This window comes from Monomorium pharaonis, chromosome 4 (assembly GCF_013373865.1).
Source record: "Monomorium pharaonis isolate MP-MQ-018 chromosome 4, ASM1337386v2, whole genome shotgun sequence".
Taxonomy (NCBI): domain Eukaryota; kingdom Metazoa; phylum Arthropoda; class Insecta; order Hymenoptera; family Formicidae; genus Monomorium; species Monomorium pharaonis.
Genome location: NC_050470.1, coordinates 30,684,054 through 30,710,043, shown reverse-complemented (window position 1 = coordinate 30,710,043; position 25,990 = coordinate 30,684,054). Strand labels below are relative to the sequence as shown.

The window sequence follows — 25,990 nt, the reverse complement described above, 5'->3', positions numbered from 1 at the left end:
TTAAGATGAGAATAAATCAATTTTTTTTCTCATTAGTGCGCAATATTAAAGAGATATTACTCTATTTATACAAAATATTTTTATAATTTTTGTTATATACTATCTATACTACTTTATAAAATAGTTTATTAATTTTTTGTCAGAATTTAACCATAAATTTCGTTTACATTAGTTTCAACAATGTTTCTTAGATGGCGACACCAACATAATTTGGTTCGAAATGTGCCTGATGTGGAAATCAATAGGATAAATGTCGGTGATTTCAATGCTTGAATATGAAAGATTCAAAGAGTTAACATTGATATCGGAAAGGTTAACGCATATATAGATGGATATAAGATGATTTCGGGATGGCCATTTCATCGTTGATATTTCAAACATTGGTAAAAAATAATTAAAAGTACTAAAGTAATAATTAAAAAGTAATTTGAAAATGAACAAATATATTAATAGGAAATGTCAATTGATTTTTTAATAATATAAAATACATAAAATGTGTGTGTGTGTGTGTGTGTGTGTGTGTGTGTGTGTGTGTGTGTGTGTGTGTGTGTGTGTGTGTGTGTGTGTGTGTGTGTCAAGTAATATTAAGAAAAATAATAACGATCGAGCTAGTTAATTTTTTATATATATTAGAAATAAAGTATAATAAGAACCATTGACTGTTTCAATAACTTAAATTCGCATTTTTTACATAATTTTTTCTCTGCTCTTTCTCGTATGTCGTTTCAATTGCGTACATTGGATCCATATACACGTTTATTTTAATACCTTCATAAAACTTTATAGCTATATAGGAATTTTTCTCGTGTGTCACGATAATGTTTATCGGGACGGCTATCGACAGGTATCGTTGCCTAATAAACGCCACGCAGATATCTACATTGTATATCCCCCACGTTGTACCGTTATACGATACACAACGGCGCGTTGCACTTCCTGCTATCGCGGTAAGAATATAAATCGGTAAACTAAACAGCCGGTGAACTCCTACGTAGCCGAACGACGTTACGTCATTAGGTACGCGCGCAACGAAACAATCGAGAGCACAGTCTCACTTTAGGATTCTCACGGGAACCTTACAAAATTTTAACACAAAGCTTACGTGCTCTGTGAAGACGCCAGGCACTTCGGGGAAGGCAAGCACGTAAAATATTCGGGATGAAAGGACGCTGGTCCTTTAAATCACTTTAAGAAAAGGCGATTATTTCTTTTGCTTTTTAGGAGGTACTCGTTTTTATATTGTGTAAACATCGCAGATATTCGCCGAGTAAGCGTCAGTGTCTTTTCACTTTTCTTTACAAAGAGAGAGGCTGCCATTAGCTTTGACTCAAAAAGAAACGTCATTACTTTTTAGTATTCTGAAAGAATATAATTCTCACTGAACCCCTCCGCGCACGCGATCGGAGTATCTCACGCAGCTTGATAATATAATTAGGAGGCTTATATAAGAATATAATTGAGAAATTATGTAAGGGAAAGTGCAACAATTATATTAGAATTACAATCTTGCGCGAATGATACGCCGAATGATCTTCATCCGTTCCGCGAGAAGAGTGAAAAACGGATTTCGGAGATTCAATCGGGCGTACACCGTCAACGGAGGAGATCATCGACGATCGAATTACATCACGCGACTTTCTCCCGGTTCGCCCGACCTTGCTGCGCCTTTTTGCTCTCGCGTCTCTGTCCGGATGTGAATCAATCCGTATATACGTTCGACGGTTACAGGCAGTTATCCTGGTAAAGGTCAGGCACGACTGGTGAGGGTTAACGAACGAGGTGGGGTAACAGGATGGACTTGAGAGAGCAGATTTTTGCGAAGGCCTGCCCGGAGGTCGAGGAAGTGCCGTGGGAGACCCTGAAAACCGATTCCACGGCACGGCCGAGCCGTATTTCTCGCCGTCCGAGTAACGCGATCGATTAGATAGATTATTACAGCGGCGTTTCCTATTATTAGGACGATCGAGAGAATCCGCTCTTCACGTAGAGCGAAATCAACGTTATTGCACACATATCGTTTGCTTTTGTAAATCTCGCGCACTCCTTTTGAAATTTTTTTTTGTTTTGCCTCTGGAAATATATACCTCAGTCACAAGAATGTGTTACTTGAGATAAAAACGACGCTGTCCCGCGATAAAATTATGCAATCGTTTTCGCGACGGATAACTTGCGAACGGGTACGAATTATCTTCGCTATAGGATTTCTTAATTTTGCACAACGCTCATTCATCCGCGAAAACAACGATCTCTCATCGTGTCTTCGCCTTCGTGGCGGTCGTCGATCTCCTCGAGGAGGAACATTTGGGAGGCTTCGTCGTCGGACTTGCTTCCACAACTGAAAAATCAAGGTGAACGATTCGCAAGTAACAAGGTGATCTTATTCATACCACCTGGCGATATCCGCATGCACCAGCCACAATACAATCGTAGTAGTAATTAAATGCCGACTTGCATTTTTCGCGAGATTAAAGAGTCAAACATATACACACGGCAAGATATCATCTATATGCAAATTATATCGAATGCCGCAAATTATTTTGATAACTTATAATGTATTATTCTTACGTATTTAAAATATGTATATTTAAATTCTCTTTCATTGATCAATATTTTATCAATTAATAATTGACGGAGAAATTTTATATTCCTAAAAAAAAAGACAAAATTTATTTAAGTAATTTTATCAGAATAAATTGCTTTCGTCCAATTTGGCACGATGATCTTGCTTTTAAATAATGATATCTTTGAGATTCCTAAGATACTTCACGCGTGAAACGCGATGAATGCTCTCCAGTCGACTTGCCTAGGCGACATATCTACTTTCCATTTAATTTGTGTCATTGTGTGTCGACTCTGATTAACTCTGCTTCCGCAATGAATTAAAGGTAGAGAGAGATGGGGAAAAAGACAAACACAGAAAATGAAGTCTCTTCGAGAATAAACAAAACAAAGAAAACCCGAAAAACTTGAAAGTGATTCATATATAATTATAGATCACATGGAATACGATAAAATTTTAAGTGCAAATCAATTTAATACGTTTACGTAATCAAATAATTAATTTATATTGAAAGAAAATTAAAGTTTCATATATTTTCCAGGTCTTTGGAAATTCTGTCGGTGCATCGACTCCTGCATGTGATAAGTGCCTTTCCATTTTATCGTATCGGAGCCGTCAACTCGAGTTGACTCCGACCTCGGCACGTAGCACAGCTAAAAGTCATGCAAATGGAAAGGTGACCGATACAGAACGCGCGATTAGTCTCGCGAGGTGCTAAAGACTAACGAAGTCAGCGGCGGGTGAGCCACTGCCATTGTCATCGGGGCAAGTGTCGTCGATGTCCCTCAGCCCGAGCGTCAAAACACACGCAGCGGACAAGACCCGTCGATTTTACCAAAAGGAAAGAGAAGGAGGCAACGGAGGAGACGGAGGAAGAGGAGGGATCTCCCAGCCGTTGGAAGGGACGCGGTGAATCCTGGCGGCCTCGACGTGCCAGCTCCGCCTCGAGCTCGCTCGCGCGCCTCGGCCAAGTGAAAGTCCGATTTTGCTTTCTACCCGCTCTACCCGCGCTCGCTCGCTCGCTCGCTCGCCTGGCCTGGCCTGGCCTGGCCACCAGTGACAAGCACGCCGCGCTCGCGTACGAACGCGCGCCGTTCCTCGGCGATGGTCCTACCCGCGTGCGGCTAACGGCACTGACAGTTCTCACGTCCGCTGGGACGCGCGACACCCGCGCCGAATGGGGACCAGCAACCGGTCGGTCGCTCTCCTCGCGCGATGAGCCGCGAGTAACCAGCCTGGGTGACGAGCACTCATCGAGGACGGAGTCCGATCGCGAGTGTCGATCAAAGAGATTGAGGGAGAGAGACAGGATGGCCTCGTGCGGCCAGATCCTTCTCCTGCGTCTGCTGCTGATCTGCGCGCTCGTCGCCGTCGGTTGCGGCCAAGAGGGTAAGTCGACGAAAGAGAATCTCCCCGTCGGGTAGGGTATACCATGCGCGAACTTTAAAGCGAGCGTGGCTGAGATTATAGCGACACTCGTGAGCCTTTCATGGGTACCTTTCTCGGTGAACGTGAAGGATATTTATCCGGAGAGGGCACGAGTGACGGGGGACTCTACGGCGACTGGCCGGAGGTTTCGACCTTTGCACGCATGCACGATTTGAATGTTCGCCATGTTTGGTCCCTCTCGCTGGAATGCACCGCGGGTTTTGATTGAGATCACAAGTTTTTTTATGTACAAATGCGTGATTTGGATAATCCATAATCACCGAGAGAAATTAATATACCTACATGAACTTTGTCACAATCAGATATCTAAATTGCATGTATTAAATATTTATACATTTTTCAATTCTACTTCACGTTTACACGTGCGTAGTGTCTTGAATTTTTGCGTCAAAGATCCCACCACATATTTATATTAAAAGATTTACAAAATATATATAATAATTATTTATTAAACTATTTATAAAAAAATATATATATATATTTTCTTACAAAATATAAATATTAATAAATAATGATTATCATTAATTTGCGAATGTGCGCGTTTTTTTGCGCTAGCATATTCTTTATATATCTACAGATTTATATACATTTATTACAAATGTATAAATTCGTACGGTGCTTTGAGTTCATGTCGGAACTAAGAATCTCAAAAGGAATCTCAAAATCCGCCTTACAACTGATGCTACGTATTGTTCATATTTATGTGGCGTGTCCTACTTTTACCTCATTATACTTGAATGACAGATAGTTGGAACGCCAATCCTTCTTCGGCGTCTATATCGATGGAAGTCGTTGTTGAATCGCGAATTTTCTCAAAGATTCCAAAGTCCGCTTTTATAAATCGATCAAAATCAAATTATATTAATTGAAAGCCCAATAAAATTTAAAAATCTTTTTAAGGCCTTTAATCTTTGACCGCTAATTGCTAGAAGTATTACGACTTTTACGGATAATCTGTAATTTACATTACATTTAAGATTTTTTTAAGTTTTAATACTGCAATTTGTATATACTGAAGAGATCATGCTTACTTTCGCGTATTTGCGTGTATTTTGCAATATATTTCTCAATTTTGATACTAAATGTATAAATTAATATAACGAAACACTGCATTAAAAAAATATATTTTGGTAAAAAGACCACATTACCATCTGTTTCTCTTCGATCTATTATGCAATGTCGTCGCATTTTTACAAATAACATACCAAGTAGACATTTTATAATTTTGAATATAGAACGTATTGGCGAATAAAAAAGTTGAGTTTTCAATTTGAAGTGTGAGTAGGAGGCCATAACGCCAGGTTCCTCTCCATCAATGCGTATAGATCGTCATCGTTGAGAAAAGATCGACTCCACATTATTGGCCGAAGGATGCGTAGGAATGATCCGCCGTCAGGAAATGACGCGATAGAATCTATCGAGACAACCCGGCCGCGTGTCTCTTGCGCAACGCGCGATCCCAGGCGTTTCGCTCGTTTCGTCGTCCGATCGCCACTCGATACTCGAAAATACATATCCCTTTTCCGCAACCGCAAAACGGAACGTCGTTCGCGCGCGGATAATGGTCGGCGGTCACGAACCGACCGCGATGTTTGCCCCGCGCGCTACGTAATTCGCGAGGTATACCTTATAGTGGTAGTAGGCACGATCCGCGATACAATAGAATTGCGATATATACGGCAAGATAGCGGCGCGGGTCCACTCTCTCGGGGCCTTATTGTCGGGCCTAATGGACAGCGGACTTATCGCGGCACCCCGCCCTTGTCGAACCCTCTCCCCTCGCGCGATTTGTAATACCCAGCGGGCGCAGCCATCCTTCGCAACCTTGCCTTTGTTCGCCATTGTTACGCTTATCGTCGGACGCACGCGAACACGACGGATTGGCAAATGATTGTCGAACAATCGCGCCGCGTTACGCATGGACGTGCGAGGTATACGCGCGTCATTACTCGCATTCTACAATGCGCCGAACGTGAACGTGAACGTGAACGCGCTGTTAGAACGCGAGGTCTCAGGCGGATTTGCACAATTTGCGGATTTCTGCAGTTACGTGAATTATCTCAATGGAAATATCGCATTGTCTCTCTCGGCAATTGGTCGGATCTGAAATTGATTATTATTTCGCAGAAGCCGTCTGTCGCTAGTCGCATGTCGTAACTTCGCTTCTCGTTTTTCGATGCTGCGGTAGTCTCGAGATTTAATGAAGAAAAAATTTTTATTCTATCGAGTAGCAACGAGACGGACCATGACGATCTTGCTCAAGGCATAAATCCAGGCTGAAAAAAATTGCTGGATGTAATTTAACGTGACACAAAGAAATGCAATCAAGATGCAACCCTTTTAATTTGCCCGATAAAAATGTCAGAGATTTTTTTATATTGAAAAGAAGTGGACGAAAAAATCGTTCGGTCGAATCTACCATTTCCAAGTCGAGAATCTCTATTTTTTTATAAAACTGCCGGCAACTATACGATGAGGCATCAATCGTGAAAGTTTCTTGCAATCGCACGTGACTTCAATGAAATCTCGCGCGGCGCGCGAGGCCTCCTCGGAAAGGTCGAGGCAACTTTTGCCCGCTCGAGAAGAGGCTCTCGAAAATCCCCGATGCGATAGAAAGTGAAACGATCCCGCGGGTCCTCTTAATCTGTTATTCGAATCCGTGCGAGCCCAAAATAGTCCCTGCGTCACGCGCGGACGGTGTGTCGTCCGGCAAAGTTCCTCTTCGCTTCTCCTGCATTCCTTTTCACCGCCCCACCTTTCTCCACGTTCATCTTTGTTCATCTCGAGCGGCGCTAAAGGTTGCAGGAATTTCGACCGGTGCCAACGAACGACCTTCCACGTTTGGACCGCCCTAACGGCCCTTTGGGTCCGTGAGGCCGCAGATAAATGCACGCTGGGGGGAAAAATGCGTTCGATACGATATCGGTTAAATGTAAAAATTTGGACTGTTATTTTCGAGTTCAAAGGTTTGGAACTTCGAGTCCTAGGAAAAATGCGAACGCGTTTCCGAGAGATTTTCCGCAAGTTCTATACGAATAGTCACGCGGAGGCACAGTGACGATATCGCGGTGATATTTTGCACCGCAGTCGCGGGCTGCCGCCTCGTCACGACCGTGCAGAGTAGTCTTCACGCACCTTGAGATGCCAAATACGTACGCAGAACTGGAATATAAATTGCGGGAGTTGCGCATTGCGAGGGAGAGAAAAATCGTGTTTGCGCGTGAAGCGACGACAAATAAATATCTTTAATAAATAAGATTGCCTAACCGAATCGCCACAAGATAAAATGAGACGACTCGACGTGGCGTTGAAAAGTTTCTGAGAATTATATTCAAAAATATAATCATACCTTTACAAATTATAAAAATGTACAATTATATATTTAATTTACATACATTAAAATATTTCTGAGATTATTATTTCTGAAAGTATTAAAAGAAAAGAGACGAGTATTAAATCCGTCGCGGTTATACGCGTATTCGCGAAGTAGCTCAAGAGATGAGCAATCAATCCGTATCGAACACGTTGATTAATTTGACCTACTTGGGGATTGGCATTAGATATCCGCGGCTTTCCGTTTTCACGCGTACACACCTTGTCGTAATGCATGCCGGCGCGCCTTCTTTCTTTCGTTTTCGCCGCCTCTCGTGCACGCGACACGGAACGGCGATCAAGGAATTCGGAGCATCGACATCGAGTTGAGAAATACAAGCGCGTTTCTCGGTGGTACGGCGCGCGGCGGCCGGCTTTTCTCAATCGAATCTGATTCACGACGCCGCCCCATCCGATGATCCTCCACGGATAGTAGTCATCGGAGACGCCTCGCAACATCGCGAGCGAGAAATCGCGAGATTGGGAAAGTCCAACACGTCGTTCGGAAGCCAAGAATGTGTTAACCTGCTCCGTGAAGAAAACGCCGATTGCCCAACGAAAATTCGCGTTAGAGTCCTTTACATTTTGCGCGGTTACCCATATCTCTTCGATATGAGAGCTCGCGTGACATCCGTACATCGTCTATGCAATTCTGGAAAAATCGACGTAATCAAATATTTCTTTTTCTGCAGACAATTATCATGGTATCGTAACATTTAAAGTAATTAAAGTTTAATTTAAAGTAATTGAAGCGCGATCCAAAATATATCATAAATATTATGAGATTAGTTATTTTAAAAACTAACATTTTCTTTTTTTTTAGGAGTCATAATCAGTCGGTATATTTATTTGAGTTTTATTATATTATCGATTAAAATCGAGATGTAATAGGGATTTATTTATAAATTTGCCTCCGGCTGCCTCGGCCACACCTTAAAAGTCAATGAAATTATTGACCTTTTACGTATATTCTAGGATTAAAGTTATAACGTAAAGAAATTGTTCACGTAAATAATGGCTGCTTAAAATCACGTGACTTATGAAAACGTAAATCTTCTTAATGGCAAAAAGCAACGGATTTTGCATTACGTAAGGATCGTTTCCATATTCATTTAATCGCGATATATGGTTGCGTCTCATCGTAAAGTAGACCTTTATCACGTTAAAATAGCACGCCGGGGTATAATTTAGAAAATTCCTTTTACGGAAAGAAAACTCGCAAACTTGAGAAAGCATAATAACACATGGCAGATGTGTAGCGAAAATTTCTCTACGTAATAGTAATAACGCGATCCTTCTTGGAGAGTAGCGGCAGCCACATAAAGATTTTAGAGAAAGTTTATAAAATTATATATAAATGAGCAGAGGAATAAAATGTAAGAAGGACACATATGCCGTATTATATGTACGTATATAACTACATATACTCTCTCTCTCTTTCGCTCTCTGCAACCAGGTGCACTATGCTAGGTGCCAGTTATGTGTTTATTACCTATCTGCTCGTCACACTCTATTTCACCTCACCTCACGTTCTTTCGCTGCCGCTTCTCTTTCATTTAGGAAGTTTCCAAACTGCATTAATTATACGAGCGGATAAATGTATAACACACTTTTTATACGCAGCTAAATGCTATTTTTTTCAGTGCTGTGCTGCTGATTTCGCCCAGCAATTACAACACAAATTTTCGCAATATCATATCATTAATATTGATTTATAGTTAACATAATCTAATTAATATTGATTTCCGTCAAAAATTTTCTGTGTTTCCTTCGAATTACATATCTCTCACGTATTCATGGAAAAGTATCCATCAAACAAAAATAAAAGCAATAAATTGTTGCTTATTATTTTTAGAGAGGCAGATGTTTCTCGTTCTTAAAAATTATTTGATATTTTTTTACTATATTGTACGTCAAACTGTCAACATCATCGACGAAATTGATCGCTGGAAAAGATGGCTTTCGAAGCCATCGACAGCGTTATCCAAACAAGCTACATCGGCGGTCAAATTAGAAAGTACCCCATTCGTGCGTGCAAGCACGTTACGTATCGACATACCGTATTTGGATCTATCGTTTTTGCTAACTTGGAGCAGACGGCGGCATACGCAAAACGTCCCCTTTTTCCCGTAACTCCACGCAATTCGTTTCGCGGTGCAATAAACGCGAGAATCGTGGCCAATTGCTAAACGTGACCGTCCTGCCACGTTTTCACGCGCGCGACGAGAAATGGAGCGAGTTCCCTCTTTTCGATCTCGATAAGTTTGCACGACCTCCCCCAAATGTCAGTGGCAAAGTTTAAGCGGCTCTCGATTGTTTTAGTATTAGCGCGGACTGTCTGGTGATTTCATAGTTGTGCAAGTCGCGCCCTCCATCTTCCCCCTCGAACGAGAACGAGTTTCGCGTTTTGCCAGTTTATTAACATAACTGGAGTAACGAAAGCGTCGACTCGATAAGAATCATCGAGCGTTTGGCAAGCTTGAATACGTGAGACATGTGAAACCTTTGAATACGCTACTCACAACGTCGGATGATTCCTCGATTTCACACGAGGATGTGATACTCTAATGAATGAAAACTTTCGTTGGCAGAAATTAATATTTCAGATATTAAATTGCAATAAATGTACTTTCTAGTTGATAGAATAATTAAAGCGCAGGAATAATTAAAGATTCGCAAGAGTGAAAACAAAGTTTATTTTTATAGATACTTGAATGGGAAAGAAAGACCGAGTAATAATACGTTTAAGAAAAAAATTTTAGAATATAAAGAAAAAAGTATTTTAGTATGATATTATATTATGGAGATATTAAACGTGTATCGACAAAACTTACTGGTCAATGAAAAATAACTAAAATATATGAAAATCTAAAAATAATATAAAAAGAGTAACGCAATCTGTCTTCGATAAAATCCAAGGCAAGTTTGTAGAAAGTGATTTCATCAATACGTCTCATGTCATAGATGAGTTAAAAGCGTTGACATTAAAAAGCAAACGCGAGAAGTTAAAGTGAAATTACAAACTGAAGAATGTTGTATTTCTTTACTTATTACTGTATTACTTACTACTCTTTACTTATTAGTTTACCTATTACAAATGAGATTTTTTTTCCACAGAAACGTTTCTGGAAAAAAATTTATTTTTCAACCGTTGTCATGAAAGTACTAGAGAATTAATCTACATTCATAAAAAATCCAATTTATCGAATTTTTACCATGCACAACATAAGATGTGCCTATAAAGAAAAAAAAAAAAATTTGCTTGAACATAATTTTTTACTTACATGTAAAAAAAAACAATGATTGCTAAGTAGACTATATTAGTTTTAATTTAATTACTGTTTGATTACTGCTTTTTCTGTGTACGTTTCATCGCCAGGCCGTAGTAAAGCTTTCTCCATTGAAACACAGAACGCGTAAAAACGAGCTCTACGTCGTGATTATACAACGTAATTGTATAATAATAAATTAAAATACAGAACGCCAGAGCGGTCGATCGGTAATATACGCGCGATTGCGATCTAAGAATTCATGCAGGCATGTCCGTCGGCGGCAGGCGCTCGAATCGAATGAAGGACGATCGAAAGGAGAGCGGGCGCAGCTTCGTTGCCTAAGTCCTCGTTACACGCCGATCGAGCAGCGGACACTTCCTCGCCGTGTCCCGGTCGTGAAAGTATATCGCTCTCGTACGGGGAAGTGCACGCTAAACTGACCATGTAAGAGTTTTCGAATTACGCCAATCGGTCGGCGATCGAACCCCGATATATGCACGTTCGATGTGGTAAGAAACACCAGCCGTTAGATCGGTCGCCCCGAAAACTCTTACAGAAGAGAAGGATCCGCTTGAACGATCGCGTTAATGCGAATCGTGAGTTATCGCCTCCCAGTGCGATTAGAATTCGCAAAAAATCAGACCCCGTGCGGGTAGGTATGCTCCACGACGCGTGGAATTGCGCGAGACATTTTCAGGAGTTACCGAGTTACATAAGTTATACGCATAACGATCCCGTAACGCTCTCATAGCATTGTCTCTGATGTTCATTATCTCATCAGCGCGGAAAATTAAACTCATTTCAAAATGTCTTGTTCGCGCGCGCGCCCGCGCGAATGTGAAATAATGGCGCTTCAGCGTCTTCTCTCGACGTATCCTGATGAATTTTAAAGACTTCTCAGATCGCGCCATCGTCCATTGTCAGTTTTCGTCTGAAAAGCAATTCTTACCCAAGGCAAAGAAAAACGCCGACAGATGTGACAGCTGAGAAAATATAGATATAAATAACTATTAATATAACATTTAAATATCTTCCCTTTCGCTTATAAAAATTCATGGAGGATTCTTGCAAAATACTCTCGCTCCCCTTTGCGGGGAGAAAACATTTCGCGTTAAGAATTTCGTTAAGAATTCAAAGGTAGGCCGAGTGGAAACGTAACAAAGCATATTGCGCGAACGAATATTCGCGGTCGTGCTCCGTTTGTCCGTTGAAAGTAAGTTGAACAAGGCTGGCTGCTTGCTGGCGCGAGTCATTAATCCCATTCCCCGAGTAATGCGGCGAACTGATTATCTATTACCGCGTTTTCATTATTCGCGCGTACCATATAACATTAAACATATATATGTATATATATCGCCGCCCAGCCGTGGCGGCGATAACGTCTGGCATTAAGCATAAAATATAGCCCACTTTGAGCCTCGGAAGGTGGCTTCGGTGGAACATCTCTGGCCGCATAAGGCACGAGCTGCCGGCTGATCCTCGAACTCGTCGACGACAAAAAATGCAGACAATCCCCTCGCAAATACGGGCGTTCCGCGACGCGAAGACAGAAAAAGAAGAAGGAAACATCGAGCCCTTTTCGCGAAGCGGTCGATTCTTGGCAGATTGATTAAGAAGGGGCAACGCGAACATGTAGTTTAATCTACCCGCGGCTTCCCTTTTGCCTTTTGCCTCTTATTTTACATTTATGCGGCAACGAATTTCGCGGCTCGATAGCGATCGGCGATGCCCGTCGCCGATTAAACCGCGAGGTAACAATCATCGTCGTACGGGCGCGACGGTTGTAATTAGCATTTCACGGAGGTGGATTTTTCTTCGACCGCGGCATCATTTCTCCTCGCGACCTTAAAAACCCACGCTGAAATAACAGTAGTAATAAAGGACGGTAATTCTCATTGCGCGCCTTTGGCGCGGACAATGGGGAGAGGATCGCGACTTTTTAACGCGCGCGCGCGCGAGGCGGAATACTTAAATGTCCCTTGCCGTTTTATCTATGGAGATTACCTCAGCCAGTCATTTCGTTCACGTCCGTAGTATAGTACCAGTCTATTATACGCACGCTTGTATATAAATTCTACAGTCAGTTTTATTAACGTTTATTAACCGCTGTACCTTATCCCTCGTCCATTATTTCGATCGCTGCACCGGCCGATCTGAATGCCGATCGGGAACGCGCGGAATTACTAATCCAATTTATCCTTTAATCAGATTTGCCTCTCGAGATGGGAGTCGCAGCTCACAATCATCACTTTACCGCGCGTCGTTGCGTCGTTTTCTTCTTTACGGCTCATTCTTAGGCGTCTCACCCTAAGCGATGCCTCGGGGTCACGCGCGATCAATTCGCGGCGATGCATCAACGGAGCCCCGAGAAGCATGAAGCGAGAGGAAGAAGGAGAGCGAGGGAGAGATGAGCTTAAACACCTTGTAAGATCAACTGGCGCGGCCGCGTGGTAGCGCCGGGGAACCCCGCCTTAATTTATACTCGCCCCGCGCGCCGATCTATTAATCCCGGACCGATTGTGAAGCGTGGTGAATGCTATCGGCCGGCCGGCCGTAATTATAATTATCCCGGCTATTTGCAGCCGCATAACTCACGACGACACGCGGTAAAAATCGCGATCGTTCCGCGGACGAAGACGATCGTAGATCATTTCGCCTGGTCGTTACGGGACGCGCGTTTGCCGTGATTAATGCGTGCACGCGTCCGATAACGCAAGTTTGTAACCCGTTTTTCAATTTTATTGCGGATTACACGGTGGCTGAAGAAGCGAGAGAGAAGGGAGAAAGCGACGAATGGGCATATATAGAGGAGAAATCGCACATAATTCTCGGCAAGTCTTATAAAATTAGAGGAAACAGAAATTTCTGCGGGATCCCGAGTTTTCGTTGCGCGCGGAAACGCAATCAGCGCGAGGAAAATTGCGCTCCCGTTCTCCAACTTTTGCTTCCCGGAGATCGACGAGTGCCGCTGCACGTCACGGCGACTCGAGCGATCGGCGCGGATTTCAACAGATCGTTCAATTAACGTCCTATCTAAGAGCGGCACGCGGGTTTCCCGCAGAAAGCGCGCGAGTGCGTGATTAATTATCTCGAGATAGCGGCGACGACAATCGTATGTACCGCGGCCCGCCGCCGCGCGCCGACGAGAAAACGCCCTCGCGGGAGGTGTTAAATGCACGCAAATGCGCAAGCAAATGCGAGTCGCTTTGACGGACTTAAATTTATATTCGCCCTCAGATTTTTCCCGAGATCTCGCCGATCCGATCGCGCCCCGCTGACGCCTACGGAGCTATTCTAGTTACGACACACTGAAACACAATACAAGTACACACCGTCGCGTGGACAATAAAGAGACCTCGGGATTGAATTGCGTACCCGGAGGATGCTCGTATTATTTCAGCGCTCAGCTCAAACAGAAAGACAGAAAGCAGGTAAAAAGAAAGACACAGAGTGAAGAGAGAAGGGAGGGAGGACCTCGTCTCATAATCGTTGAGATCTATAACCGATCATAAATTATGTAATGATTGCGAAAAATAATTGCGGCAATAGAGGGCGATTGAAACAAGCCTTCGTGCCAACGAATTTTTTTTCTTAATTTTTTTTAAAGGAAAGAAGCACAATCGAAACGCTTGAAACATTTATATTCGAAAAAACATGCTTAACCGCGATATACGCAAAGTGTAATTTTACTTTTGTTAATTTAAAAATTATTTTTGATATAATAATTAGATTATTTATTCGACGTATAAAATATTTTTAAAAAGTTATCCCTATGTACCAAAAGATTATCTAACAAGATTAGAAAAAGTAATGTTATCTTTATTTTAAATTATTGTATTATTTCTCTGTATATAATTTATAGAACATATATGTATAATGCAAATTATTTCATTTTTCGTTCTCTCTCTGTCTCTCTCTTCTTCACTTGACATATTGATATGTATCTCGTGCCTTTATTATCGCAATGCACTCGTTACATTACTCCTCGTTGCTCTCTGCATCTTCCCATTTAGGCGTACACACAAGCTACCTCCTTCGACACGTGTACCGAAGTAATATCCATCCCGGGAGATTTTTTTATCCGCTAGTATATTGCGCAAACCGCTAATAAATTATGCCCGCGCGACTCGTTTAAATGCACAACGCCGCGGCGAAATGCGCGATACTTCGCCTTTCACCTTGCTACGATAATGCATTCTGTCTCTCGTGCATTGTGGCTCTCGGTTGGGATAACTGCCGTCCTATTATCGTATGCCGTACCTCGAGCAACAATTACGCGGAAACGGCCGTCGAAAATCGACCGCTGAAGACTGTCGCGATTTCCCGCGATTAATGAGGAGCGAGTAAAAGTTGCCCTGCTCGTGTGTCGCTAAGAGAGCGCTCGCAATAATATCGAGCAAGTAAAATATATCAATAGAGTGAAAATTTATTTCTCAGCGTTAAAAAATTTTCCTCAACACACACACACACACACACAAATCACAATTGTAAAGCTAAGAAAAATAGAAATCGAGGTAAAGAAATTAAGGTCGCTTCTTTCCGTGAATCGGATGTTCTTACAGAATGTGGAGAAAAGAGGCGACAACATTAGAAAGCATCTTTACTTTTTTCAAGATTTTTAGTAATAATCTCGGCTTTGCAAGATCCCTACATGTACACATAAATCGTTAAAAAAACATTTCGATACCAAACTCAAGGAAAAATACTTTCCAGCGACGAAAAAACTTGTGATGCAAACCGAGAAATCACGACACTTCAAAGAAAATCACGCCTACCGTTGATTATTTTCAGAAACAGTTCGATCCTGGGATAAGCAGTTGATACCAACGAATTCGGTGTATGAGAAGCGAGACCGAAATGCATCGCCGTCCAGCAACGAGGCCGATGCATCGCTGGCGCACTCGTTGACGGAGAACAATGTGATGGACACATCGAAATCGAAGGGGGGAGACAATCACGAGGAGAAGGTGGAGGAGGAAGAGGAGGAGAGAGAACCTAAGCTGACGTACGACGACGCCGAGGAATACGAAGATGAAGATAAGCACGAAGAGGAAGAGTTCGAGGAGGTGGTGGAAGAGGAGGAGAAGAAAGATCGCTCTGATACCGAGAATGGCGCAACGAAGAAGGAGAGATCTCCGCCGGAAACCAGCAGCATGTCGAATATCGAGGCGGTAGACATCGCCAGGGACGGGGATTACCTCGAGGATCTCCCGACGAATCAGGACGAAAATACGTATTATTATTACGACGAATACGAAAACGGAAATCGTTCGCGATACGACGCCGGAGGTGAGTTCCGGTCCTTTCTAATCACATCAAACTGCAATCATGTTAATTTCTCGTTGTATAAGGATGTATAATTATATTGAATTATTGTTGACAGAATACTAATTAAATTCTAAATTGGATTTTACAGTTGCATTTCAAATTTGTTTCCTATTTCCGTTTCGAAAAATTTGGCATAATTAAAAACTTAAACTATTCTTAATTCTTTTAATATCTAAAAAAAAAAGATTTTTTCCATCTTCCGATCTGCTATAAGCAAATTTGGGATCTTACAAATTTTTCGAAATTTTACACTCTCTCCCTGTTTTAGACGGCGAAAACGATTACTTAGAAATGGAATCTGAAGAGGATGTTACACCAGGGAATTCGGCAGAATTAGAGCACGGAGCCTTGGAGAAAAGAGAAGGAGACGTCTCGCACGAGTCGACTTCTAACTCGTCACGAATCGTCGAGGAGGAAGTCGGCAATCCGATATCGTCTACGGAATTGGAGCAAGGCTCGTCCATGGAGAGCAGCGATAAAACGTTTACTACACTCGACACATCGGGCGAGAAGGAGGAACCTGAGGACGTCTCCGCCGACGTCAGTTCCATCCTGATAGGTGGTGCCGTGGTATCCGTGGTGACCACGAAGAGCGTGGTGAACGGTACGATATCGGTGCCGACGACAGTTGCGCCGGCTACCACGGAACAAGTCGTACCACCGCCTACACCGTCGTCGTCGTCGTCGTCGTCATCGTCCTCAATAATCGAGACGACCGAGGAACACCCGGAAATGACCACGGAAGACTCCGCGAGGATCCTGGCCTCCGTGCAGACCAGTCGTAGCGTATCGGGCGCGCGCTTCCTGCCGTTTCCGGTGATAGATCGCGTGGAACAGGTAGAGGCGCACGGCGGCTCTCTCGAGAGCAAAAGGTCGTCGCAGCCACCGGAGTCCACGGAGAGCATCATCGATAAGCTCGACTGGGCGCAGTCCAAGCTGTCCAGCGATCTCCTGCCGGCGGCCATCCTTGGCACCGGTGGCTTCCGAAATGCCGGCAACACGCTGCAATTAGACGTGCTGGCCGAGCGAGATCGCACCACGACAACGACGGCGACGACGGCAGCGACGGCAACGACGACGACCCGTAGGAGCTTCACCACGACGGCCAAAACGCCGGTTATCGGCAAGTTCATACCACGACGTTACAACGACAAAAGACTGGACCACACCAGCACTAGCACGGCGAAGCCACGATTCGAGACTACGGTCGACTCCCTAGAAGGTTTACTACCCCGGAATTATGTATCGAGAGGAACTACTCCGAGTACCGTCTCCAAGACAAATTTCAGGTTGGACATGTCGCAAATATTTTTGGAAGCTTCATAAAATTTATGTCTGCGAGTCGTTAGTCATTATGTTCATTTAGCTAAGATATACAATATTAAGATATACATATTACATTTTAGCTAAATAATGATTAGCGGCTCGGAAATAAATTTCATACAGATTTTAACATAGAGTTTTATTAATATGAACGACAAAACGACTTTTCAGATTTTATAACTGTATCAAGATTTAACAATCAAAAACGTTGAAAGCTCGAAAAAAAGTCGATGAAAACTATTATCGATTTTTTTTTTCAGGTGGTCTCCTTTGAAACCAACGACGTCCGCGGAAGTAATACAGACGACAAAGACCACATCGACGACGCCACCAACGAAACCTAAAACCAGTGTTGTCGCGCAAGATATTAGCGCATTTCTACCGCCAGGGTACAAGTTAAAGAAAGAAGATACCGTCACGGAGAGTTCTCTTCTCAGTGAAATTCTCGCCAAATCCAAGGTCGATATTTCATCTCTTTTACCACCTGGCTACAACAAGAAAAATATCGAAGAAGAAGCCAAGTCAAAGAATGCCACTACGGCAACAACGACGACGACAGTAAAAAGTACAACAACAGTAAAAAGTATAAACATCCCTCCAGAAAAGATTTCCTCATCCATCCAAGATCTTTTCGCGTCCTCCAAAGTTGATATCTCCGCTTTGTTACCCAAGGATTATAAGCAAACAACGACAACGTCGACAGCGAAAAGTACAGACGTCTCTCCAGAAACGATTTCCTCATCTATCCAAGATCTTTTCGCGTCCTCCAAAGTTGATATCTCCGCCTTATTACCCAAAGACTACGAGCAAAGAAAGAAGAACTTCGTCCCGAACAGCAAAGCTACGACAACCGAAGCGAACAGCGAGCAGAACGCGACGGTCACGGAACGGACCGATTCCGAGTCGCCTACGACGAAGAAAGCCGGTGGTTTGAAGATTGTGTTTCCCAGCCGACCAGGTGGTCGCAAGCCGATTCAAAAAATAACTACTCCGCAAACTCCACGTGGAGAGGGTCCAGGCACGGTGACGCCAAAAATACAAAAGGGATGGCCAACTCGGTAAGCTCAGTCTTACACCATTACACCTTAATTATTATAAAAAAAACAGCTTCTTTTAAATGACAAATTTACAGAGCCACCACGGAATTCACCGGATGGCCAACTCCGTCTACTACACCGATCTCAATCGAGAAGCTGCTGGAAGCAGCGCGTACAGCTACGGTATCATCGGTGAATATATCGCTTATTCCCAGTACAAACGAGATCTCGAGCACGTCATCGACGTCGACGACGACGACGACACCGAGGCCGACGACTCCCGGCATGTGCGATGACGAGTGCGAGGTCGCCGGCACGATACGTATCATTGGGAACGCGACGTGGGTGCCGGAACTATTAGATCGGAATACCCGAGAGTGGCAGGAGCTTGCGAATCACGTGGAACGAGAAGTATACAACCTTTGCTAAGCTTCTCCATTATTCTTTACGAAACTTTTCATTATTTTCACTAATATCTAAATCACTTTTTTTCAGATGAACTTTATATTCTCGAAGTCCAGCGTTTTAATGAATTGGTACAAGAACATAAGGATCGATTCCTTCAGGTAATTCGAACTTTCTAACTTGGAACAATTGTATCAAGCTAACCATAGAAGATAATTATAAATGTGACATAAATCCTATACAAATACTGCGGTTCTTAATAATCATATTAAAGTGCTTTACGAATCATATATTGAATCTTTCTATCATATCCTAATCGTACAAAAAATTTAACAAAAATATAATAATTATTTTCAGTCAAGGAAGCATCCTAGTAGACTACTTCGTCGAGTTAGCCAATTTACAGCAGAAAGTGAATACGCAGGAATTAAAAGTAATTTTCCACGACTCACTAAGAACATACGACGCTAATCGGTGGAATGAGACAAGCACAAAGGGCCCATTAAAAATGGGAATCTTTACTATTGATCCTAAGTACACTGATTTCGTAGGTAGGTTATCAAAAGTCTTCATTCATTTTCTCGATATTCTATTTGTTCATTATACATGTATTCTTTTTTTTTAGTCATACCTAAAGTGAACATGCCACAGTATATCGAGAAAGATGATAGATTGATACCTCAGTGGGCAATCGCAGTGATAGTGATAGGTGTCGGAGGTTTGCTATTTATTATTGTGTTTGGTGTGTCTGTAGTAAGTGTCAAAACTTGAGTTTTTACATGGTCATGTGATCAGCAGAAAAAAAAGACAATTAATTCATTTTTCAGCTCGTCAACAGACAAAACGGATCGAAGCTAAAGCCAACCATGTCCACCATTTATGAAGAAGAAGTGGCTAAGCACACGTCGAGCCACAGATCGAGCGACTACTCAAAACCGGTACACACTATATGGACCGATCCTGATGTCTCTTGGAATGACAAATCTTTTGAGTCGACTTCAAACAAGGTAAACAAGCGTTGCATTGCGATGCAACAGATTGTGTTTCGGGTATGATTTACTTATCTTAGATTCATTCCTTGTTAGATTCTGGTCGACAAATCTTTCCACGACAACAAAAAATACAATATGTATGACAGTTGGCGATCCGAGTGGCACGGTTATTATTACAATCCCTCACATACGAGCAGCAAGTACGGTTACGACAGTACTACGAATCTGTCGTCACGTCATCATCCCGATTACGACACGAATTTTTAATCGGCAATATAAACTGCAATTTTTTCTACCAATATTGAAACTTCATTTAATTTATTCGGCGCCTTAGGTAAGCAGCTACGAAAGGATCTATCGAAATATTTTCTCATATTTTTCAACGATGTGTGTTCACCTCGATACGTCATCAACACATCCACATAGAACATTTTAAATATATGGATTTGTTATTTTGTATTCTTTTCTACATCTAGTAATCTTGTGTTCATTATTTCGTGACATCGAATTATCCATTTCTTTACTGTTTACCTTAATAAGGGATTTATTTATTCTAGTCAGAATAATAAGTAATCGTATTATAATCGGTTATTCTCCATCGGAGCCGATATAATCATGTTGCCGCGTGTTGGGAATCGTAAATGTGAAAAGTAGAATTAAGCGAAAAGAAAATGGCGATTACATCGACAGTAAGCGAAATATTTTCTTGTTTATATATAAAATAAGCTGAGTATGTAGAACCCAAACCATGATGTATATTATCACAATTCTTTTTAATAATCAGTCATATACGTATAATCATTTGGTTCCACATAAAAAATAAACATATATAAAATTCGTATATATTATCTCTTGTACACAAACTTAAAATAACTTACTCAATAAGGACAGTAGATCTCTAATCGATGAAACAGTCGTTTCTTCCCGAGTGTCGACGTGGCGTCTGAGCACGCTCAGCAGTTTTTGATACAAGAACGATTGCCTATAAAAAAGAAATGTAGAACAGCATGAGTTTATACGGTATTTTTCCTTTCGTGTAATTATGTAAGAAGACATAATTACATATTCGATAGATATACACGGTTTTAAAACATCATTGGCAATTAAATGAAAAAGAAGTCTTTGCGATAATATAATGGAGCTTAATATCTTCCTTTTATCCAATGATGCTTTTAAATCGCACTCTATTTTCGATTGATATTACCTGCTAGCTGGCTTGCATATCGATAAATGATCCTGCGGAATCTCAAAGAATTCTCCCACACCAGGATCTAGAAACACGCCAGCATATTGTTTTATATGTGTTTTGTATATGATGTATGTGTGCATGTGTTGTTAATAAGGATTCTAGATAAGTTAGATTTATCTCCAAATGCACACACCAAGGTAAGCTGATGTATAATCATATAAAAACGAAATGTCAACAATGTATGTCTAATCTGTTTTAAAGTCTTACCTGCCGAATTGAGGCCGACGAATTGGAAGGGAAATTTCATCGCAGTTACAAGCGTAGGTTTGGTTTCAGCAAAACTCACAATATCTATACGATATCTATTCAACATTTCTAAGAATTCTTCATGCAATTTTAGCAACTGCGGCGATTCTAAAACAATTAGAAAACGATTAGAAACAATAAGTAACGTTGCGCATTAATTAAAACAGATTGAAGATTACCATCGCGTAATTCTTGAACCTCGATTGTTGGCCATAGCAGCATTTGCGTCGTCTGCTTCAGAGCTGCCACATGCGAACCTCGATGAGGAGTACCGTAAAATAGGATAGCTTTGGTATTCTTACAAATACCGTGTTTATCTCCAGTTTTCCATTCTACAAACGTAATTGGCACATAACATTAATAATAAAAATAGCAATAATTTCTTGGCATATTTATAAAAATTAGCATAAATTTTCAACTTATATACACCTTCTACAAGCATCTTTTTAATTAATAATCCACCCATTGAATGAGCGACCCATATAAGTGGTCGCTGACCTACTTTTGCCATTGTTAATTTGATAACGAATTCTTCGCTTCTCTCTTTAATAGTGCTCCTAATAAAAATAAATATGCGTCACATATAACTATCGGTACATTTAATACCTAAATTTATAAAGCAAGAGAAGTTCAAACATTCTGTTAATAAATTAAATACAATACTCACTTCATACTTTCTATCGGACAGAAAGGAGTCCACATAGATAAACTTGTACCGTAATTAACACCTATGATTCGTAAGGATGGTATGTCTACAGGTAACCAATCTTTTGGCCAACAAAGTGTTTTACAGGTAGAGGAATCATTTGTCATACAAGCATCATCTCTAAAAATATCGCATAAAAATCACAAATAATTAATATTTATGCTTTGTAAATCTAATCTGATTTGAAGATAAACGAATTTTTTATCAATATCGTTTTAAAGTTGATAAATAAAAATTTACCCTTTGCAAAAATAAGGTCCACATGCGCAAGCATTCGTGTTTTGCGGACAATCATCTAGCACCACCTCAAAATCTTGGCCTATTTTTCTCCATTCTCGCAAATGCAAATCGCGAGCCAAATCTTTAAAGAATTCCTGAGGACGATCATCATCGATCATAGTAGATAAGTAATCTGTATTCTCATCCAATGTATTGTCATCTGCAATTATATAAATAAGAAATTTGATAACAAAATAAAAATAAAATTTCTATTATAAAAAGTGTTGCACCCCTAAAGGTTTCATACTCAAAATAATAAGAAATTATTGAAAAATATAAGCAAAACCCGTGCTGCGTAAAAATGTTGCAGAATCCAAAAGAGACTTTAAGCTATAACTCGAAAAATATATAGTTATTTTTTTAAGTCAAGGCTGAATATTCGGATAGAGACCGATAAATTTTGTGATGTTTTATATTCGCATGACATGGCATTTGATTAATATGTGCTTTACTTCCTTATATTTATATATTATTTTTATATGACCTTTAGGACAGAAATAAAGATACTAAAGAATAGAAATGAAAAAATTATGCAGACATATAAATATTAACAAACCTACAACTCCAAGTGTAGAGCGATCGTCGCGTTGTCTCCAAGTAACGAAAACTCCACCTAGCAATCCATGTAAAAATATAACGTCCATTTTTGTTGCTGCATGAACTCTGTGCAGAGGATGAAGAAGGTAGACACTTTGCGGATATTTCGCTTTCTCGTTTTCATCTGTATCCAGATTCACCAATGCACTGATTGCTTGTGCCGACAGACGAATATCGTCGCTGTTGGACCAACGTGATAATATGCCAATCCATCCTTAATAATTAATAAAAATATTTATAATATCAATGATGCAATAATATATATCGCGTAAATATCAAGTCTGTCTTACCGGATTCATAAATAGTCTCTAAATATTCAGAATGAAGAGATATGTTGGACAATATTCTCGCGAGTAATATACAAATTTCAACGTCATTATTGCAAATTTTCTGTATCGCAGTTAATATTGGTAGAGCTCCAGCACTGATTAAATCTGAAATCCAAACATCAAATAAAAGATATAAGAAGAGTGTGTCAATCTGTAGAACTGCACAAAACGCTTCCTTATCTCACGTTTGCTATATTGTTCCACAGAGGAATGGTGACAGATTGCACGAACACAACCTTTAAGTAATTCGTCATCCCGAACAGTTGTTTCCACAGAAAGTCCCACGCTTATCAAATCATGATCAAACCATTCTACAAGATACTGTACATCAAATGGAATACATGGTTACAAAGCTACAATTATAACACTAACATTTGCATTGTTAATTTTATCGCAATAATGTTTATAATTAACTATAATATTTAAAAACAATTTGGAGATATTCAGCTTTTTTAACTTCAAAGATAATGCTTTAGTAAAAAAAATTTTACATATATACTTTTCTAAATGTTTCTTTTTTCATATTTTAATATTTTTTTATTATATATATATATATATATATATATATATATATATATATATTCATCTGAATACTTACTCGATCGTCTTTAAACATTTTACTGAGGAATTGTGTAAGACAGAGATGCGTGTTATCACACAAAGCATTTAAATTTAACAGCAGCATATGTACCTTTTCTAGTACATCCTGTAAAAAATATAAATGTATCTTTACAGATATTCAAAGAATATTGATACAAAAATAGTATCTATGTGTACCTACAAATACATATACTTTTAAAAAATGTAAAAGTTACAATGATTGTCATACATACACGTAATGTGTGCTGTACATGATAATATGGTGGTTGAAGAAAGAATTGTGAATTAACATTAGGCATTCTTGCAAGAGCTACTGCTGTTTTAGCATCCATCATTTGTGCCAAGTGACGATACTGCCAATCTAAAAGATTCGCATTCTATAAAAAAACTTCATATAAATCATATCTATATATTTAAAGTTCTAATTATTTTATATATTAAAAAGAAAACTTATAATTGATATTAGAACATTATGACAGCCTAGAGAGCCTACCTTTCAAATGTGACAGAGAACCAAGCACAGTCACAGCTTTGTATCGCTCATTTTTGTTTCCATGTTGCGCCATGTACAGTAACTTATATGCGAGTTTATGATTTTTTGTCTTCCACCACCTTGTCAGAATATCACTGAGGCTTCCTGGCTTCTCTGATACAGGTCCATGTAGATCCTCATCCTTTCTGAACATGAAGATATCTGAAACCAGATAATCAATGTTTGTATATACTTATTATACTATCAAAGACGTATACATCGTATGATAATATTAAATGATACCTTTAAATCGAGGATCATCGATGTAGATGTACTGTGCACGAGTCTGCTCTAAATTTAGAACGCTCGTGTTGACAGCCGACCGAATAATTTGAGATATCTGTCGCAGTTGATACAGAAACCAGCAGCTCCTGCATGAGACATAATATTCCAATTCAAATGAGATATCCAACGCAACCTTGATCACGAGTGGTGTGTCACCTTGGAAATCGCTTACCCGAGCACCACGACGCAAGTGCCGCTCGTCTTCAAGTAATACACGTAGCTTCTCGACACTCTCATCGTTTTCATACACTAATCTTGACGCGCTCGACGAAACGGAACCAAGTTTCGTCGCGGCGCAACAGTGGATTTCCTTACATTTCGAACTTTGAAACGCGTCCCGAATCACTGGTAGTACTGACACACGCGCGAAAAACACCGATTGAAACTGCTCAACGGCGTTCGGAAAGCACATACGATCGAACCTTCAAAGAAACGATTGGTGGATCCGGATGTGTACGCCAATCACAGACCAAATCAAGTGCAATTGCTTTTTCAGAACGCTGTCAACTTCCAACTTTTGACGTTTTATCCAAACATTACGTTTTGATTCTTTTACAAGTTTTGCAAATTTGACTTTCTTTTTTTCTTTTAAATTACAAATGCTAAAAATTCAGATAAAATAAATTTAGCTTCTCTTCTTCACAAAATTCTTTGCAGTTACACTTTTTGTACTTTTCTTTCTTATTTATTCTTAATTATATCAGAGAGGAACTTGAGAGAGCGGTCATCGCGTCGTTTTAAGGGTTGTGTTTCAAAATTGCTGTTAGTACTGAAAATCTATAGTGTATGTAATGGAAACTATAGATTTTTAGTACTGACAGCAATTTTGAAATACAGATACAGCCAAAGTGTTTTCATCCATCAGCGCCTCTATGTGCACAAAATGTGCACATTGAACTACGTAGTCAAATATCTATAATGAATCCCGTAGATAATGTGCATGATTTTTTGGGTCTCTTCTATGCTATGTCCACGTTTATGGTTCTGTCTCATGCCATACCCGTAAATTTTACATTTATATGCATTCATATTTTAAATCTGTTTTATGCAAATGTGCATAATCATGTTCTATAAAAGTGCAATACCACATATACGATATAAATTCAATTAATTGATTTGATAAAAATTCACTCACCGATTGCTGTCGCTGCTCCTGCTGCTACTGCTACATTCCTTTTCTGCTTTTGCTGACATTCCTTTGCCGCTTTCTGCTGACATCATTCTGCTATTCTCGAACCGCACATTAATAACGATCTTTTTTCGGCATACTTTATTCGGCAATCCCGATATTACGGATAATATATATTATCATCACACGAGTAAAACCGCGCGCGAGAATTTCACTTGGCGCGACCGTTACATTTAAAAAAATACGTGAATGCGTACCCTCCTCGAGCAAATACGCGCATACGAAAACTTTGTCCAGAAC

General features: G+C 40.5%; 2 protein-coding genes across 2 annotated transcripts; one reads left to right on the top strand and one right to left on the bottom strand.

Annotated features, from left to right (window-relative positions):
- The first annotated feature begins 298 nt into the window (after positions 1–298).
- Positions 299–20,573, top strand: LOC105831379 (mucin-5AC). The gene is made up of 11 exons (XM_028188791.2): positions 299–383; positions 3,102–3,949; positions 15,445–15,942; positions 16,250–17,270; positions 17,565–18,362; positions 18,437–18,752; positions 18,837–18,907; positions 19,104–19,297; positions 19,372–19,499; positions 19,574–19,753; positions 19,832–20,573. The coding sequence occupies exons 2-11, from the start codon at positions 3,871–3,873 to the stop codon at positions 20,003–20,005; spliced, it is 3,459 nt and encodes a 1,152-aa protein (XP_028044592.1). The 5' UTR covers positions 299–383; positions 3,102–3,870; the 3' UTR covers positions 20,006–20,573.
- On the bottom strand, positions 20,493–24,807 carry LOC105831374 (protein SERAC1). Its single transcript, XM_036286147.1, has 15 exons — positions 24,734–24,807; positions 24,520–24,647; positions 24,238–24,438; positions 23,978–24,105; positions 23,743–23,850; positions 23,330–23,465; positions 23,106–23,249; positions 22,775–23,029; positions 22,180–22,378; positions 21,901–22,059; positions 21,663–21,790; positions 21,413–21,565; positions 21,195–21,341; positions 20,943–21,009; positions 20,493–20,720 (listed from the first exon to the last, which is right to left on the bottom strand). The coding sequence occupies exons 1-15, from the start codon at positions 24,805–24,807 to the stop codon at positions 20,603–20,605; spliced, it is 2,145 nt and encodes a 714-aa protein (XP_036142040.1). The 3' UTR covers positions 20,493–20,602.
- Between the last annotated feature and the right edge of the window lie 1,183 nt (positions 24,808–25,990).

Bases quoted from the DNA above. Each gene is read 5' to 3' on its own strand.
- LOC105831374 (XM_036286147.1), bottom strand. From the start codon at position 24,807: ATGAAAACGATGAGAGTGTCGAGAAGCTACGTGTATTACTTGAAGACG. The intron at 23,466-23,742 runs GTAAGTATTCAG...TTTGATGTACAG, and splicing joins AAATGTTTAAAGACGATCGA to TATCTTGTAGAATGGTTTGA. The intron at 23,030-23,105 runs GTAAGACAGACT...TTAATTATTAAG, and splicing joins AGAGACTATTTATGAATCCG to GATGGATTGGCATATTATCA.
- LOC105831379 (XM_028188791.2), top strand. From the start codon at position 3,871: ATGGCCTCGTGCGGCCAGATCCTTCTCCTGCGTCTGCTGCTGATCTGC. The intron at 15,943-16,249 runs GTGAGTTCCGGT...TCCCTGTTTTAG, and splicing joins TTCGCGATACGACGCCGGAG to ACGGCGAAAACGATTACTTA. The intron at 18,908-19,103 runs GTAATTCGAACT...AATTATTTTCAG, and splicing joins ATAAGGATCGATTCCTTCAG to TCAAGGAAGCATCCTAGTAG.